The sequence below is a fragment of the Lepidochelys kempii genome, chromosome 1 (genome assembly GCF_965140285.1).
Source record: "Lepidochelys kempii isolate rLepKem1 chromosome 1, rLepKem1.hap1, whole genome shotgun sequence".
NCBI lineage: Eukaryota > Metazoa > Chordata > Testudines > Cheloniidae > Lepidochelys > Lepidochelys kempii.
Genome location: NC_136380.1, coordinates 159600796 through 159615415, shown reverse-complemented (window position 1 = coordinate 159615415; position 14620 = coordinate 159600796). Strand labels below are relative to the sequence as shown.

The window sequence follows — 14620 nt, the reverse complement described above, 5'->3', positions numbered from 1 at the left end:
GTTTTTGATAGTTTTCTTTCCCCCTCCCAATCCCTTTACAGGACAAAATTGAAGACATTAGAGACAAACAAGCACAGGAAGCCGAAACAATGATCCGAGTCCAGTTTAAAATGGAGCGGCTTGTATACTGCCAGGACAATGTTTACAGCCAAGACTTAAAAATTATCAGGGAAGAAACACCAAAGGAAGCAGCCAACAGTCTGAAACCAGCCTCCTCAGTTTTCAATTTGGGAACTGTTCCAACCCAGAACGACTCTGCCATTAAGGAAATGGCTTATCACCTGGAGGCATACTTCAGTGTGAGTTTATGGATTCCTACCACAGCAGTTTTTATTCCATTCCAAATCCTTCATCATGTACTAATACTGTTCCCTTTGCAGACAATAGGAAAAATGTATCTCTTTGTTTTCAGTTTAAGAAAACACTGGTACCATTTATAAGGCAAATAACACCCCCCCCACACACGCCCCCACCCCCTATGTCCATGGATAACATCTTTTTGCATTAACTGGAATTTTGAACAGCCGATGCAAAATGTCTGTGGGCAAATTCAGAAGTGATGTGAGTATCAGATCAGAAGTATCAATGTACAGAATCATTATGTAGGTGTAGTCACAGGCTGAGTGCGTAGCAGAGGCCTGCTTCATCCTGCATCTGCCTTTTGATTGAGGTAGACTTATGGCAGGAAAAGCAGTTTTCAAATTACACCAACTTTCAACTTAATGACAAAATTCATGCCACCTCTGAATTTAGCCTTACATCAACTCAGAAATTAAGGTCCTGATTTTTAGGTGAGCCATAGCCTGGTTTGCAGCGATGCACCACTGGCAAAATTCAAGTGCAATGGCACAAAAATGGATGCATGTGTAGATACAAATCAGTGCATTCATAATACTAGAGGCAGTTATTGAACAACCAGGCCTCTGTTCTCTCCCCGAGAACAAAATGGAAACTACATGTAGCTCCTGTTATTAGAAGTGGTTATGTTAGCAGTAGATGTTATGAGGTAGGATGAAAAGGCAAAAGAGAACTTGCTTTTACATCATCTCTCACATATTTACAGTATCCTAAAGTGCTTCACTTGGCAATAGGTTAAATAACACTAGAACAGTGAATCTGCAGCAAAGAGTCGTTAGACACTCAGCATAGGGTTGGCAGGTGTCCAGTTTTCAACTGGAATGCCTGGTCAAAAAGGAACCCTGGAAGCCCTGGTCAGCACTGCTGACCGGGCCATTAAAAGTCCAGTCGGTGGCTCAGTTGGGCTAAGGCAGGCTCCTCATACCTCTCGGAAGGCAGCAGCATGTTCCTCCTCTGGCGCCTGGGCTTAGAGACAGCCAGGGGGCTCCGCATGCTGCCTCAGCCCCAAATGCCAGCTCTGCAGTTCCCATTGGCCAGGAACTGCGGCCAGTGGGAGCTGCAGGGGCAGTGCCTGCGGAGGGGGAGAGTTCAGAATGCCTGGCCGCACTTCTGCATAGGAGCCAGTGGGAGGATGTGCTGCTGCTTTCGGGAGCTGCCCAGAGCCTACACCCCCTCCCATGCCAGAGCTCTGATCCCCCTCCCACCCTCTGAACCCCTCAATCCCAGCCCAGAGCACCCTCCGGCACCCCAAACCCCTCATCCCCAGCCCCACCAGAGCCCGCACCCCTAGTTGGAGCCCTCACCCCCCTCCCGCATCCCAACCCCCTGAGTCAGCCCGGTGAAAATGAACAAGTGAGTGAGTGTGATATGAGAGAGAGACAGAGGGAGGGGGATGGAGTGAGCAGGGGTGGGGCCTTAGAGGAGGGGCGGGGCAAAGATGTTCAGTTTTGTGCGAGTAAAAAGTTGGCAACCCTAAATCAGCAACATTTTCAAGAGACCCTATACAGTTAAATACCATCAATTTTCCGGTTTGTCACTTCTGATAATGGCATTTAAACACCTAAATACTCTTGGAAATTTTACCCTTAGCTTGATGATTTGAAAGGAGAAATGTTGGGCAACAGACTGAGATTTCTCACAAGTGTCCTTCATTTAAGTTTCCTCTGCCAGTCAGTCATCTTGAATAGCTTGTCTGAATTATAAATTGCTGCCTCTGTTGTACTCTGATTTGTTAGATTAAGAGGGAACTAGCTCAGTAAAAAGCAGTTAGCTTTCATGGTTCTAAATAAGTGATCAAAGCCCCAGGTTGACATCCTTTAAGGCTCGGGCATAGTACTAAGGCAGCCCTGTACTTCACCGGACTAGTACAAATAAGTTCTAGATACTGGGAGTTGACTTTGGGCTGTGCCCATTAGACTGCTTGTGCCAGACGGGTTGATTATGTTAAAGGGATTCAAGCTAGAATCCTACGATTTGAAGTTCGTGATAGTACCTTAGGTTTTGTCCTGCATAATTACTTATGGGCCACTCCATTACTACCCTCAGCAGTTTGTGAAAGCAGGTCAGCCACACGCTATGGCTTCTGTGGAAGGAGTTTTCTTTACAACAGTACAGTAACTCCTTGCTTAATGCTGTAGTTATGCTCCTGGAAAATGCTACTTTAAGTGAAACGATGTTAAGTGAATCCAATTTCCTCATAAAAACGAATGTAAATAAGGGGAGTTTAGGGTCCAGGGAAATTTTGTGTGTGTCTGTCTGTGTGCGCACACGCACACACTAAGTTTTGAGCAAACAATTGAATACTTACACAGCAGTGATGTTTGTGAAGCTTGGTTGAGGTGGTGGAGTCAGAGGGTGGGATATTTCCCAGGGAATGCCTTACTGCTTAATGATGATCTAGCACTCAGCTGAGCCCTCAAGGGTCAATACGTTGTTGTTAATGTAACCACACACTCTACAAGGCAGCACGAATGGAGGGAGGGGAGACAGCATGGCAGAGAGAGACAGAGACACGCACATTGCCCCTTTAAGGATGCTGACCCCACTGTAAGTACATTGCCTTTTTAAATAGATCAGCAAGTTGAGGCAGCTGCTGCCAACAAGCTCCCTCCATCCTTAGCCCTGCGTGTCCCACCATGCTCTGTGGAGATGGGGGGCAGGAGTGGGGGGAGGGGGACACGCTGACATCAGCACCCCTCTTCCCCCGCATCCGCGCAGAGCAAGCAGGAGGCTCCCAGGCAGAGGGCAGGAGCAGCACATGACAGTGGGGAGAGGGACAGCTGAACTGCCCAGCAATTGACAGCCTGCTGGGTGGCTGCCGCACAGGGAACTTAGGGGAGCTGATCGGGGGGCTGCCGGGCCACCCTGGTTCTAAGCCCCCACCTGCTAGCTCCACAGGGCTGCTCTTTCTGCAAGCAGTGGACAAAGCAGGCGGCTGCCAAACATTATAAGGGAGCATTGCGCAGCTTTAAACGAGCATGTTCCCTAATTGAGCAGCAACATAACAATGTTAACACTTACAGTAACTCCTCACTTAATGTGGTCCTGATTATTTACAGGATGGTGCTCTGCTGGCAAATGTCAGCATTAATTAGGTTATACAAGTAGACTGGTCTGTCTTGTGTTTATGCTCCTGAGAAAACTTGTGGTTGAAATTAGCAGCGCATCTCATTCATGTTTTCAAATGGGATTAAAAAGGAAAAGTTGCATCTCAGCTGTCTGAACCATTTCCAGACTAATTCATGAAGATACCCACTGGAACAATCACTTGACACAGAATGTTGTAGCTTCTTACTGAATTTCGCTAGAGAGCCCTTCCCATGTCCTCTCTTTGATAGGCATGTTTTACAATCATCTTCTATTTTCAGAGTGCAGGTAAACGTCTCTCCAGCCAGATTCCTCTGATCATCCAATTCTACATCCTTCAGGACTTTGGAGATAAATTACAGAATTCAATACTGCAACTTTTACAAGAAAAAGAAAAATTGAACTTCTTTCTTCAGGAACGGAAAGATACTGCCGATCGGAGGCAGTTTCTGAGTGGACGAATTGATCGTCTGACACGAGCTCGCTTTTGCTTAATAAAATTTTCTGTGCTGTAGCCTCTCTGCTTGAAATGGTCTGTTTCAAATGTCAGTTCTTGGTACTGAAAAGACCCATAGCAGAGCTTTGTATAACCCGTTAGAAATTGTGCATCTGTCTACATTGGCCTTAAAAACCGAATGAACTAATTCAAAATTTAGCTAAATCACATAATTGCTTTAACATCATCAGTTATGTGTGTGTCACATGTTGATCTGTGAACCATTTTATTTTTAAAGTCTTGTTTTAGTTAGTTTAGTGTATAACATTATGAATTTCTTATGCTTCCGCGTAATTACGTTGCTACTGCGAAACATTCTGCATATGTTCATTTTAACAAGTGAGGACATGAGCTCTCTGGTACAGACCATACAACCTTCAGTAGGCAAATGAATTAAACTATATTGCAGTCAGAGACTGAACCAAAAGTGTAAGTATATTTTAAATGTGTGCTTTCTTACTCACTTTTTTGGTTGTGTTCTTCCACACGCTTTATTTCAGCCATGGAAACTAGTTAGTCTATTTTAACATTTTGGAAGTATGGTACATATTTTAAAAAAAGAAAGGTAAATGTCACTTTGCAAGTGTAGTGTGAAGATATAAAGTTGTTAGATGCTGGATCCGGTGTATGTGTTTGACACCTGATGTCCTGGCCCAATCACTGGCAAATAAACTAATCCTAATGTGGCTCAATAAATAATGAGTTGTTTCTGTGAGTGTGTACTGTAATTATGCTTCTGTGAAACTCTACAAGTACAGAATGAGTTTTAATAAGGTGACTGAGGTTGACACTATCAGACAGTTCAATAGTCTACCCAAAGGGGTGGTAGAGAAGTATACATAGCTCAGGTGGACCTGTGTTTGTTAGCCACCATGGAAGAGCTGAGGGGCAAATGGGCATAGACTGACCTATCTTTAGTGTTCACTACAGCTGTGTGGTGTGGAAACTTTCTTGGCCCTACTCAGCTCCAGAAACTGAAGTTTCTATTTATAAAAAGAGGTACATTACTCTGCTGCTATTCAGTCAACAGTAATGTGGGCTTGTAATCTTAAAAAGAAAAAAGAAAGTAACACTTTTGGACACACAAGTTTTCTCTGGTTAAACTTCAAGTTATCTTTCATTCAGTAGTGAATTTGGTGAATACTTTTCTTTCAAGTATCATCGGAACACAGCATGTGCCTGTTACAACTAAAGATAGGTCCAGTACTGACTCAAATCCAACCTTCTATCCATCAAAGTAGCAAAATACATAGTTCCCCTCAGCCCTTACTGCCTTTAAAATGAGCTTCCTTGCCACTTGTAAGTCCACTGATCCAGTATCACTAAAATTGTCCTTCCCACTGAAGTTATTTGGCAGTGGGGGTACTCAGCACTTCTGAAAATCAAGCCAAGTAACTTGTTTAAAGGACTACCAGGAAGCTTGCTGAAAGATTGGAGGGAAGAAAAAAAAAAAAAAACAGTTCCCTTTGGTGCCCCTTCTTGTGCTTAAATCAGAAGATATCCTTCATCTCTGAGGCTCTCAAGGTGCTTTATAGCAGGGGTGGGCAGACTTTTTGGCCTGAGGGCCACAGCAGGGTGTGAAACTGTATGGAGGGCTGGGTAGGGAAGGCTGTGCCTCCCCAAACAGCCTGGCCCCTGCCCCCTGACCGCCCCCCTCAGAACCCCTGACCCATCCAACCCCCCCCACCCCCGCTCCTTGTCCCCTGACCCCCCCACCCTTAACCACCCCCTGGGACCCCACCCCCTATCTAACCCCCTTTGTTCCCCCCACAACGTCCACCCCATCCAACTGCCCCCCAGAACCCCCTGCTCCATATCCAACCCCCCAGCCCCCTTACCATGCCACTCAGAGCAGCATGTCTGACAGCTGCGCCGCCTGGCCAGAGCCAGACACGCTGCCGCACTGCCCTGCAGAAGCGCGCAGCCCCGCCACCCAGAGTGCTGCCCACGCAGCAGCATGGCTGCAGTGGAGGGGAAACAGCGGGGGATGGGCCGGGGGCTAGCCTCCTGGGCCAGGAGCGTAGGACAGTCCCGTGGACCTTCATGTGGCTCACGGACTGTAGTTTCCCCACCTCTGCTTTATAGACTTTCAGTCAGACAAAAAGATTGAAGGAGGTAGAAATGCCATAATAAATTACTGCAAGGAGAAATGATTTGTAAAAGATTTATTAGTTGTACCACTTGTGTGCAAGACAACTGCATTTGTTTTCTTAATGTATACCAAAACAAGACAAAATTTCTTGCTATTTTAAAAACAAAAAACATCATTCCCCAAAAGAGATTTGTCATTCCTATAAAAAGTGACTCATTATGGCCTTTATCCCCCCCATGAACATTCTAGCCTTTACAACCATTTTTAAAATATTAATTAAGTGGCACTCTGATATATAACAGATTATGGTTCCAAAACTGAAGTAGAAATTTCTCCAACTCAAGCTTTGGGAATTAAGGTACCATTAAGTAACAGCAAACGTGATCATTTCACTCCCTTAGAATTGGAGAGCACATAAAGCAAGAGAGACATACTGAGTCATTACTTTTGGTCAATTTGTCAGAGCCATACCAGTCTCTTTTCATACACATCCAGAATTAGAGCATTTTATTTTTCCTCTCCTAGAACATTAAAATCATCAGACTTATGTGAAAGGTTATTGGCTTTGTTTTTTGTTTTGTTTTTCAAAAAAAGCTTAAGTGATTGGTCTCCTGCTAAAATAGCTACATGGACATGTACAGAGAACTTTCTATGGAATTAAAAGCCAGATTCCTTTAAAACTGAGGTAGTCATGTGTTTAAGTGGAAATGGGGTTGGTTGTGTTTTTTCTTGCATCTCTGATTTCAACACTTTCCAAGCCTTCCATACCTACACTTCGATCACAGAGAACGACTACATGGCAGGCAGCTGCACAGCAAAGCTTTGTTCTTTGCATTTCAAAGAGGAGGGTTCTCACAGTCAGTTAGCGGCTCCCCGCTCATAAAACTGAGCATGCTACTGGTACACAGTGTCCTGCCACAAGCCGGAAGAGCTGTTCTGTGCTGGCTAGCTTTAGAACAGTAGTTACCGTATTTCTCCTGCATGCTAGATGTGGGACCCAGGAAAGGTAACTGTGAAGAACAATGGCACATTTTCAATTACCAAGCTAAACACTGATCCTATTTATGTTGGGGTAAATCCAAAGAGATCAGCCTGGCTGTTACTGCACCTGTAAAGATCCTGAGGATTTTTAACTACCTGAATATATGCCAAGACATCTCTCCTTGCCTCTACTCTCCAATGCACGAAACAGCTTCCCTTCACCTATAATGCCAAGACTGACATTTGCCATGTGTTTTCCTCTTTAAGTCACCAGCTAGGACCCCAGAGATTCATATTTACACCACTACTTACATTTACATTAAATTATGCCAGTAAAGCAAGTGTCAAACCACCTTGCTTGTAATTGAAACAGTGATTATTTCAGTTACAAATGTGATTACGGAAAACCCTATAAACTCGGAAGCTACAAAACTAAAGGAACAGGTCAGTTACCAGTTGACAGCAACTTTGTGCCACCAGACATCATAATGAGAAAGGTGCTTGTTGTGAGTCTTCTACTTCATTAAATAGATCAGTCACTGCAGCCAGCACAGAACTGAGTGTGCAAAACTTCAGGTTATTTGCAAGTAGTAAAAAAATTGTAAGGACCTAGAAATTCTTTTTAAAAGTACATAATAAGGTAGCCAAGAAAGCCTTAGTTCCATTTAGGATTGTTCTTGAAAATGATTCAGCACGAATGGCAGATACCATGATCATCTATTTGCCTGTTTAAAAAAAAAAAAAAAGTGGTGAGTATCATATGTCTCAGTTTTCTCAATCACTTGACATGATGAGAGCCAGATAATGGCTCTCAAGGTCATTAAAAATGTGATGTTATTTTTCATAATATGAATAATGGGAATTTGGAATATTAAATGGTGAGTTCTCTCTAACTCAAAGTCTTTAAATCATGATTTGAGGACTTCAGTAACTCAGCCATAGGTTAGGGGTCTATTACAGGGCTGGGTGGGTGAGGTTCTATGGCCTGCAGTGCGCAGGAGGTCAGGCTAGATGATCACAATGGTCCCTTCTGTCCTTAAGGTCTAAACTCTATAAGCCTGTATAAAATGTTGAAGAAAGAGCATGAATATATATTTTACCTGCATATTTCTATAAATCCAGTCAGTGAACATTGTCATATTTCCATAAACTCCAGGTTTTCTGCGACTGGCACAGCCAGTTCCCCAGCTTGTGTCACCAACTAGCCACCACACTGAGTTTTTCTCAGTTACTAACGGACCTCCACTGTCACCCTGGACAAAAATACGAGCCCAAAAGCATGCTATTAGTGACCTTGCCCATTGGAAAGAGCTGATAAATACAGATTCAAACATTGTGGCCAAGTCCCAGAGGGAACAATAAAAAACCCCACTGAGTATTGCTTCCACAGTGCATCTAAAACAGATGTTCCCAAACTTTTTTTGCTGCAATGCCCTGTGGAGATTCATGTCCAGGCATGCTCTCCTCTTTCTATGAACACCTATTCATATTCCATGTATTCCATGAACACCTAGGGTCCAGTACCCCATCCCACTGCTCCCCAGCCCACAAGCCTTCCCTGTCCAGGACTTATTTCAGGAGGACAGCCTCAGCAGGACACAGCCAGCCATGCTGTGCGCTCTCCTTGTGTCCCTGCCTCTGGAACCTGCCGGAATCATTAACAGGCCGCAGGATCCTCTGGCCTTGGCATGATTCCCAGCACGCATGTGCAAGAGCCTATGCAGGCAGAGAGGACCCACCTCCCAAGGGGGTGTGTACACATCAGCTTTTGGAGAGGCCAGTGAGCTGCAATGACCCGACCCACCCCACCCCTCCTGCACAGGGAGAGGCCATGCCCTCTCACTCCACCCCTCCCTCCTCCTTGTTATTTCAGCCTGGCAGCAGGAGCTGAGCCAGAGGCTCAGCTATTGGAAGAAATTTGTATTTTATCAATGATGTTTTGAAGAAACAAGACAATTCTTAACCAGCCAGGTCCTTGCCTCCCCGATAACCTTGTTGTGCCCCATCCCCAACCCCGGGAGGGCATACCCCAGTTTAAAAAGCAAATGATCTTAAAACAAGTGCTACCTCAGTTACAGTACTACACAGTCAGCTTACCCAGCAAAAATGCAAGAATTCATATATTGTTGGATGTGTATTAAGATTGAGTGTGACTGGTTTTCCCTCTTCTCAAAAGCAAGAGAAAAGTGTTGCTAAATTTGTGAAAAGTCACGCATTTTCAGCGCTCTCATGAAATTGTTACAGATTTGCATTTGAAAATGAGGGGACAAATTTAGCAACAAGTGGATACCTTCATCAAAGACTGAGCCCTGGTCTACACTAGGACTTTAGGTCGAATTTAGCAGCGTTAAATCGATTTAAACCTGCACCCGTCCACACAATGAAGCCCTTTATTTCGACTTAAAGGGCTCTTAAAATCGATTTCCTTACTCCACCCCTGACAAGTGGATTAGCGCTTAAATTGACGTTGCCGGCTCGAATTTGGGGTACTGTGGACACAATTCGATGGTATTGGCCTCCGGGAGCTATCCCAGAGTGCTCCATTCTGACCGCTCTGGACAGCACTCTCAACTCAGATGCACTGGTCAGGTAGACAGGAAAAGAACCGCGAACTTTTGAATCTCATTTCCTGTTTGGCCAGCGTGGCAAGCTGCAGGTGATCATGCAGAGCTCATCAGCACAGGTGACCATGATGGAGTCCCAGAATCGCAAAAGAGCTCCAGCATGGACCGAACGGGAGGTACGGGATCTGATCGCTGTTTGGGGAGAGAAATCCGTGCTATCAGAACTCCGTTCCAGTTTTCGAAATGCCAAAACCTTTGTCAAAATCTCCCAGGGCATGAAGGACAGAGGCCATAACAGGGACCCGAAGCAGTGCCGCGTGAAACTGAAGGAGCTGAGGCAAGCCTACCAGAAAACCAGAGAGGCGAACGGCCGCTCCGGGTCAGAGCCCAAAACATGCCGCTTCTATGATGAGCTGCATGCCATTTTAGGGGGTTCAGCCACCACTACCCCAGCCGTGTTGTTTGACTCCTTCAATGGAGATGGAGGCAATACGGAAGTAGGTTTTGGGGACAAAGAAGATGATGAGGAGGAGGAGGTTGTAGATAGCTCACAGCAAGCAAGCGGAGAAACCAGTTTTCCCGACAGCCAGGAACTGTTTCTCACCCTAGACCTGGAGCCAGTACCCCCCGAACCCACCCAAGGCTGCCTCCTGGACCCAGCAGGCGGAGAAGGGACCTCTGGTGAGTGTACCTTTTAAAATGCTATACATGGTTTAAAAGCAAGCATGTGAAAGGATTACTTTGCCCTGGCATTTGCGGTTCTCCTAGATGTAGTCCTAAAGCCTTTGCAAAAGGTTTCTGGGGAGGGCAGCCTTATTTCGTCCTTCATGGTAGGACACTTTACCACTCCAGGCCAGTAACACGTACTCGGGAATCACTGTAGAACAAAGCATTGCAGTGTATGTTTGCTGGCATTCAACCAAAATCCGTTCTTTATCTCTCTGTGTTATCCTCAGGAGAGTGAGATATAATTCATGGTCACCTGGTTGAAATAGAGTGCTTTTCTTCAGGGGACACTCAGAGGAGCCCATTCCTGCTGGGCTGTTTGCCTGTGGCTAAACAGAAATGTTCCCCGCTGTTAGCCACAGGGAGGGGGGAAGGTTGAGGGGGTAGTCACGCGGTGGGAGGAGGCAAAATGCGACCTTGTAACGAAAGCACATGTGCTATGTATGTAATGTTAACAGCAAGGTTTACCCTGAAAGAGTGTAGCGACTGTTTTATAAAATGTGTCTTTTTAAATACCGCTGTCCCTTTTTTTTTCTCCACCAGCTGCATGTGTTTCAATGATCACAGGATCTTCTCCTTCCCAGAGGCTAGTGAAGCTTAGAAAGAAAAAAAAACGCACTCGCGATGAAATGTTCTCCGAGCTCATGCTGTCCTCCCACACTGACAGAGCACAGACGAATGCGTGGAGGCAAATAATGTCAGAGTGCAGGAAAGCACAAAATGACCGGGAGGAGAGGTGGAAGGCTGAAGAGAGTAAGTGGCAGGCTGAAGACAGGGCTGAAGCTCAAATGTGGCGGCAGTGTGATGAGAGGAGGCAGGATTCAATGCTGAGGCTGCTGCAGGACCAAACCAGTATGCTCCAGTGTATGGTTGAGCTGTAGCAAAGGTAGCTGGAGCACAGACTGCCACTGCTGCCCCTCTGTAACCAACCACCCTCCTCCCCAAGTTCCATAGCCTCCACACCCAGACGCCCAAGAACGTGGTGGGGGGGCCTCCGGCCAACCAGCCACTCCACAACAGAGGATTGCCCCAAAAAAAGAAGGCTGTCATTCAATAAATTTTAAAGTTGTAAACTTTTAAAGTGCTGTGCTTAAAGTGCTGTGTGGCATTTTCCTTCCCTCCTCCACCACCCCTCCTGGGATACCTTGGTAGTCATCTCCCTATTTGTGTGATAAATGAATAACAAATGCATGACTGTGAAGCAGCAATGACTTTATTGCCTCTGCAAGCAATGATTAAAGGGAGGAGGGAAGGGTGGTTAGCTTACAGGGAAGTAGAGTGAACCAAGGGGCGGGGGGGTTCATCAAGGAGAAACAAACAGAACTTTCACACCATAGCCTGGCCAGTCATGAAACTGGTTTTCAAAGCTTCTCTGATGCGTACCGCGCCCTCCTGTGCTCTTCTAACTGCCCTGGTGTCTGGCTGCGCGTAACCAGCAGCTAAGCTATTTGCCTCAGCCTCCCACCCCGCCATAAACGTCTCCCCCTTACTCTCACAGATATTGTGGAGCACACAGCAAGCAGTAATAACAGTGGGAATATTGGTTTCGCTGAGGTCTAAGCGAGTCAGTAAACTGCGCCAGTGCGCCTTTAAACGTCCAAATGCACATTCTACCACCATTCTGCACTTGCTCAGCCTGTAGTTGAACAGCTCCTGACTACTGTCCAGGCTGCCTGTGTACGGCTTCATGAGCCATGGCATTAAGGGGTAGGCTGGGTCCCCAAGGATAACTATAGGCATTTCAACATCCCCAATGGTTATTTTCTGGTCTGGGAATAAAGTCCCTTCCTGCAGCTTTTGAAACAGACCAGAGTTCCTGAAGATGCGAGCATCATGCACCTTTCCCGGCCATCCCACGTTGATGTTGGTGAAACGTCCCTTGTGATCCACCAGAGCTTGCAGCACTATCGAAAAGTACCCCTTGCGGTTTATGTACTCGGCGGCTTGGTGCTCCCGTGCCAAGATAGGGATATGGGTTCCGTCTATGGCCCCACCACAGTTAGGGAATCCCATTGCAGCAAAGCCATCCACTATGACCTGCACATTTCCCAGGGTCACTACCCTTGATATCAGCAGATCTTTGATTGCGTGGGTTACTTGCATCACAGCAGCCCCCACAGTAGATTTGCCCACTCCAAATTGATTCCCAACTGACCGGTAGCTGTCTGGCGTTGCAAGCTTCCACAGGGCTATCGCCACTCGCTTCTCAACTGTGAGGGCTGCTCTCATCTTGGTATTCATGCGCTTCAGGGCAGGGGAAAGCAAGTCACAAAGTTCCATGAAAGTGCCCCTACGCATGCGAAAGTTTCGCAGCCACTGGGAATCGTCCCAGACCTGCAACACTATGCGGTCCCACCAGTCTGTGCTTGTTTCCCGAGCCCAGAATCGGCGTTCCACAGCATGAACCTGCCCCATTAGCACCATGATGCATGCATTGGCAGGGCCCATGCTTTCAGAGAAATCTGTGTCCATGTCCTGATCACTCACGGGACCGCGCTGACGTCACCTCCTCGCCCGGTATCGCGTTGCCATGTTCTGGTGCTGCATATACTGCTGGATAATGCGTGTGGTGGTTGATGTGCTCCTAATTGCCAAAATGAGCTCAGCGGCCTCCATGCTTGCCTTGGTATGGCGTCCGCACAGAAAAAAGGCGCGGAATGATTGTCTGCCGTTGCTCTGACGGAGGGGGGGCAACTGACGACACGGCTTACAGGGTTGGCTTCAGGGAGCTAAAATCAACAAAGGGTGTGCCTGTACATCAAGGAGTATTTCAGGCAGGACTGCACGGAGGGTTCCAATAAGAAATGGTGCACTAAGTTATCGTTGTTATTGGAACAAGGAGGTTAGCCTGGCCTCTGATTGATACATGGCTAGATTTACCTCGCTGCACCTTCTCTGTGAGTGACTGCAGTGTGATCTAGACGGGGGAGGAGGCAAATGAGTACAAAACAAATCTGGTCTATGTCTTGTTCTGACCCACTCCATCTATCTTTTACATCTTTGGGTGGCAGCAGACGGTGCAGAAGGACTGCATGCCATCCACATCTCATGGCTGCTCGCCAGAAGATGGTACAGTACGACTGCTAGCCATCTTCATCTCTTGCCTGCCTGGCATAATATGGTACAATACGACTGCTAGCAGTCCGTATTGCCTGCCCGCTCACCATAAGACGGTTCAATAGGACTGCAGGACTAAAGAGAATGACCTGGTCAAGTCACTCCAAATTTAGTCCCTGCGCCCATGTCTGCCCAGGCGCTCCCAGCTGACGTGGCCAGGAGCACCTCGGACACGATGAGGACGACTACCAATCGTATTGCACCGTCTGCTGCCAGAAGGCAATGGGTTGCTGCTACTGTGCAGCAAAGCCGTACCGTGTCTGCCAGCACCCAGGAGACATAGGGTGACGGTTACCTGAGCTGGCTCCATGCTTGCCGTGGTATGGCGTCTGCACAGGTAACTCATGAAAAAAGGAGCGAAATGATTGTCTGCCCTTGCTTTCACGGAGGGAGGGAGGGAACGGGGGCCTGACGACACGTACCCAGAACCACCCGCGACAATGTTTTAGCCCCATCAGAGTGCTCCATTGTGAGTGCTCTGGACAGCACTCTCAGATGCCCGATTGTTTGCCATTGCTCTGATGCTGGGAGGGGCGCTTACAGGGTTGGCTTCAGGGAGCTAAAATCAACAAAGGGGGTGGCTTTACATCAAGGAGTATTTCAGGCAGGACTTCACGGAGGGTTCCAATAAGAAATGGTGCACCTAAGTTATTGTCGTTATTGGAACAAGAAGGTTAGCCTGGCCTCTGATTGATACATGGCTAGATTTACCTCGCTGCACCTTCTCTGTAAGTGACTGCAGTGTGATCTAGAAGAATGAGTCCCCTAGACAGGGGAGGAGGGGAAGCAAATGAGTACAAAACAAATCTGGTCTATTTCTTGTTTTGATCCACTCCATCTATCTTTTACATCTTTGGCTGGCAGCAGACGGTGCAGAAGGACTGCATGCCATCCATATCTCATGGCTGCTCGGCAGAAGATGGTACAGTACGACTGCTAGCAGTCCGTATCGCCTGCCCGCTCACCATAAGACGGTTCAATAGGACTGACTGCAGGACTAAAGAGAATGACCTGCTCAAGTCACTCCAAATTTAGTCCCTGCGCCCATGTCTGCCCAGGCGCTCCTGATCGACCTCACAGAGGCGACCAGGAGCACCTCAGACATGACGATGACGGCTACCAGTCGTACTGTACCGTCTGCTGCCACAAGGCAAGGGGTTGCTGCTACTGTGTAGCAATGCCGTACCGCGTCTACCAGCA

General features: G+C 46.9%; 2 protein-coding genes across 8 annotated transcripts in view; one reads left to right on the top strand and one right to left on the bottom strand.

Annotated features, from left to right (window-relative positions):
- Positions 1-4655, top strand: part of LOC140917411 (interferon-induced GTP-binding protein Mx1) — a 33804-nt gene extending 29149 nt beyond the window's left edge. For both annotated transcript variants that reach the window (XM_073360211.1, XM_073360221.1), the window contains exons 13-14: positions 42-299; positions 3726-4655. In XM_073360211.1, the coding sequence (XP_073216312.1) occupies positions 42-299; positions 3726-3959 (492 nt within the window). In that variant the 3' untranslated portion in view covers positions 3960-4655. The remainder of the gene's footprint in view (positions 1-41; positions 300-3725) is intronic.
- A 1435-nt stretch (positions 4656-6090) lies between these two features.
- The window catches only part of TMPRSS2 (transmembrane serine protease 2), a 54950-nt gene continuing 46420 nt past the window's right edge, over positions 6091-14620 (bottom strand). For 5 of the 6 annotated variants that reach the window (XM_073360158.1, XM_073360128.2, XM_073360197.2 and 2 more), the window contains 2 exons: positions 8114-8266; positions 6091-7738 (listed from right to left, as the gene is read on the bottom strand). In XM_073360158.1, coding sequence (XP_073216259.1) covers positions 7727-7738; positions 8114-8266 — 165 coding nt within the window. In that variant the 3' untranslated portion in view covers positions 6091-7726. Of the gene's footprint in view, positions 7739-8113; positions 8267-12755; positions 13221-14620 lie in introns of those variants that run through there. The other variant, XM_073360178.2, reaches the window with a different exon arrangement.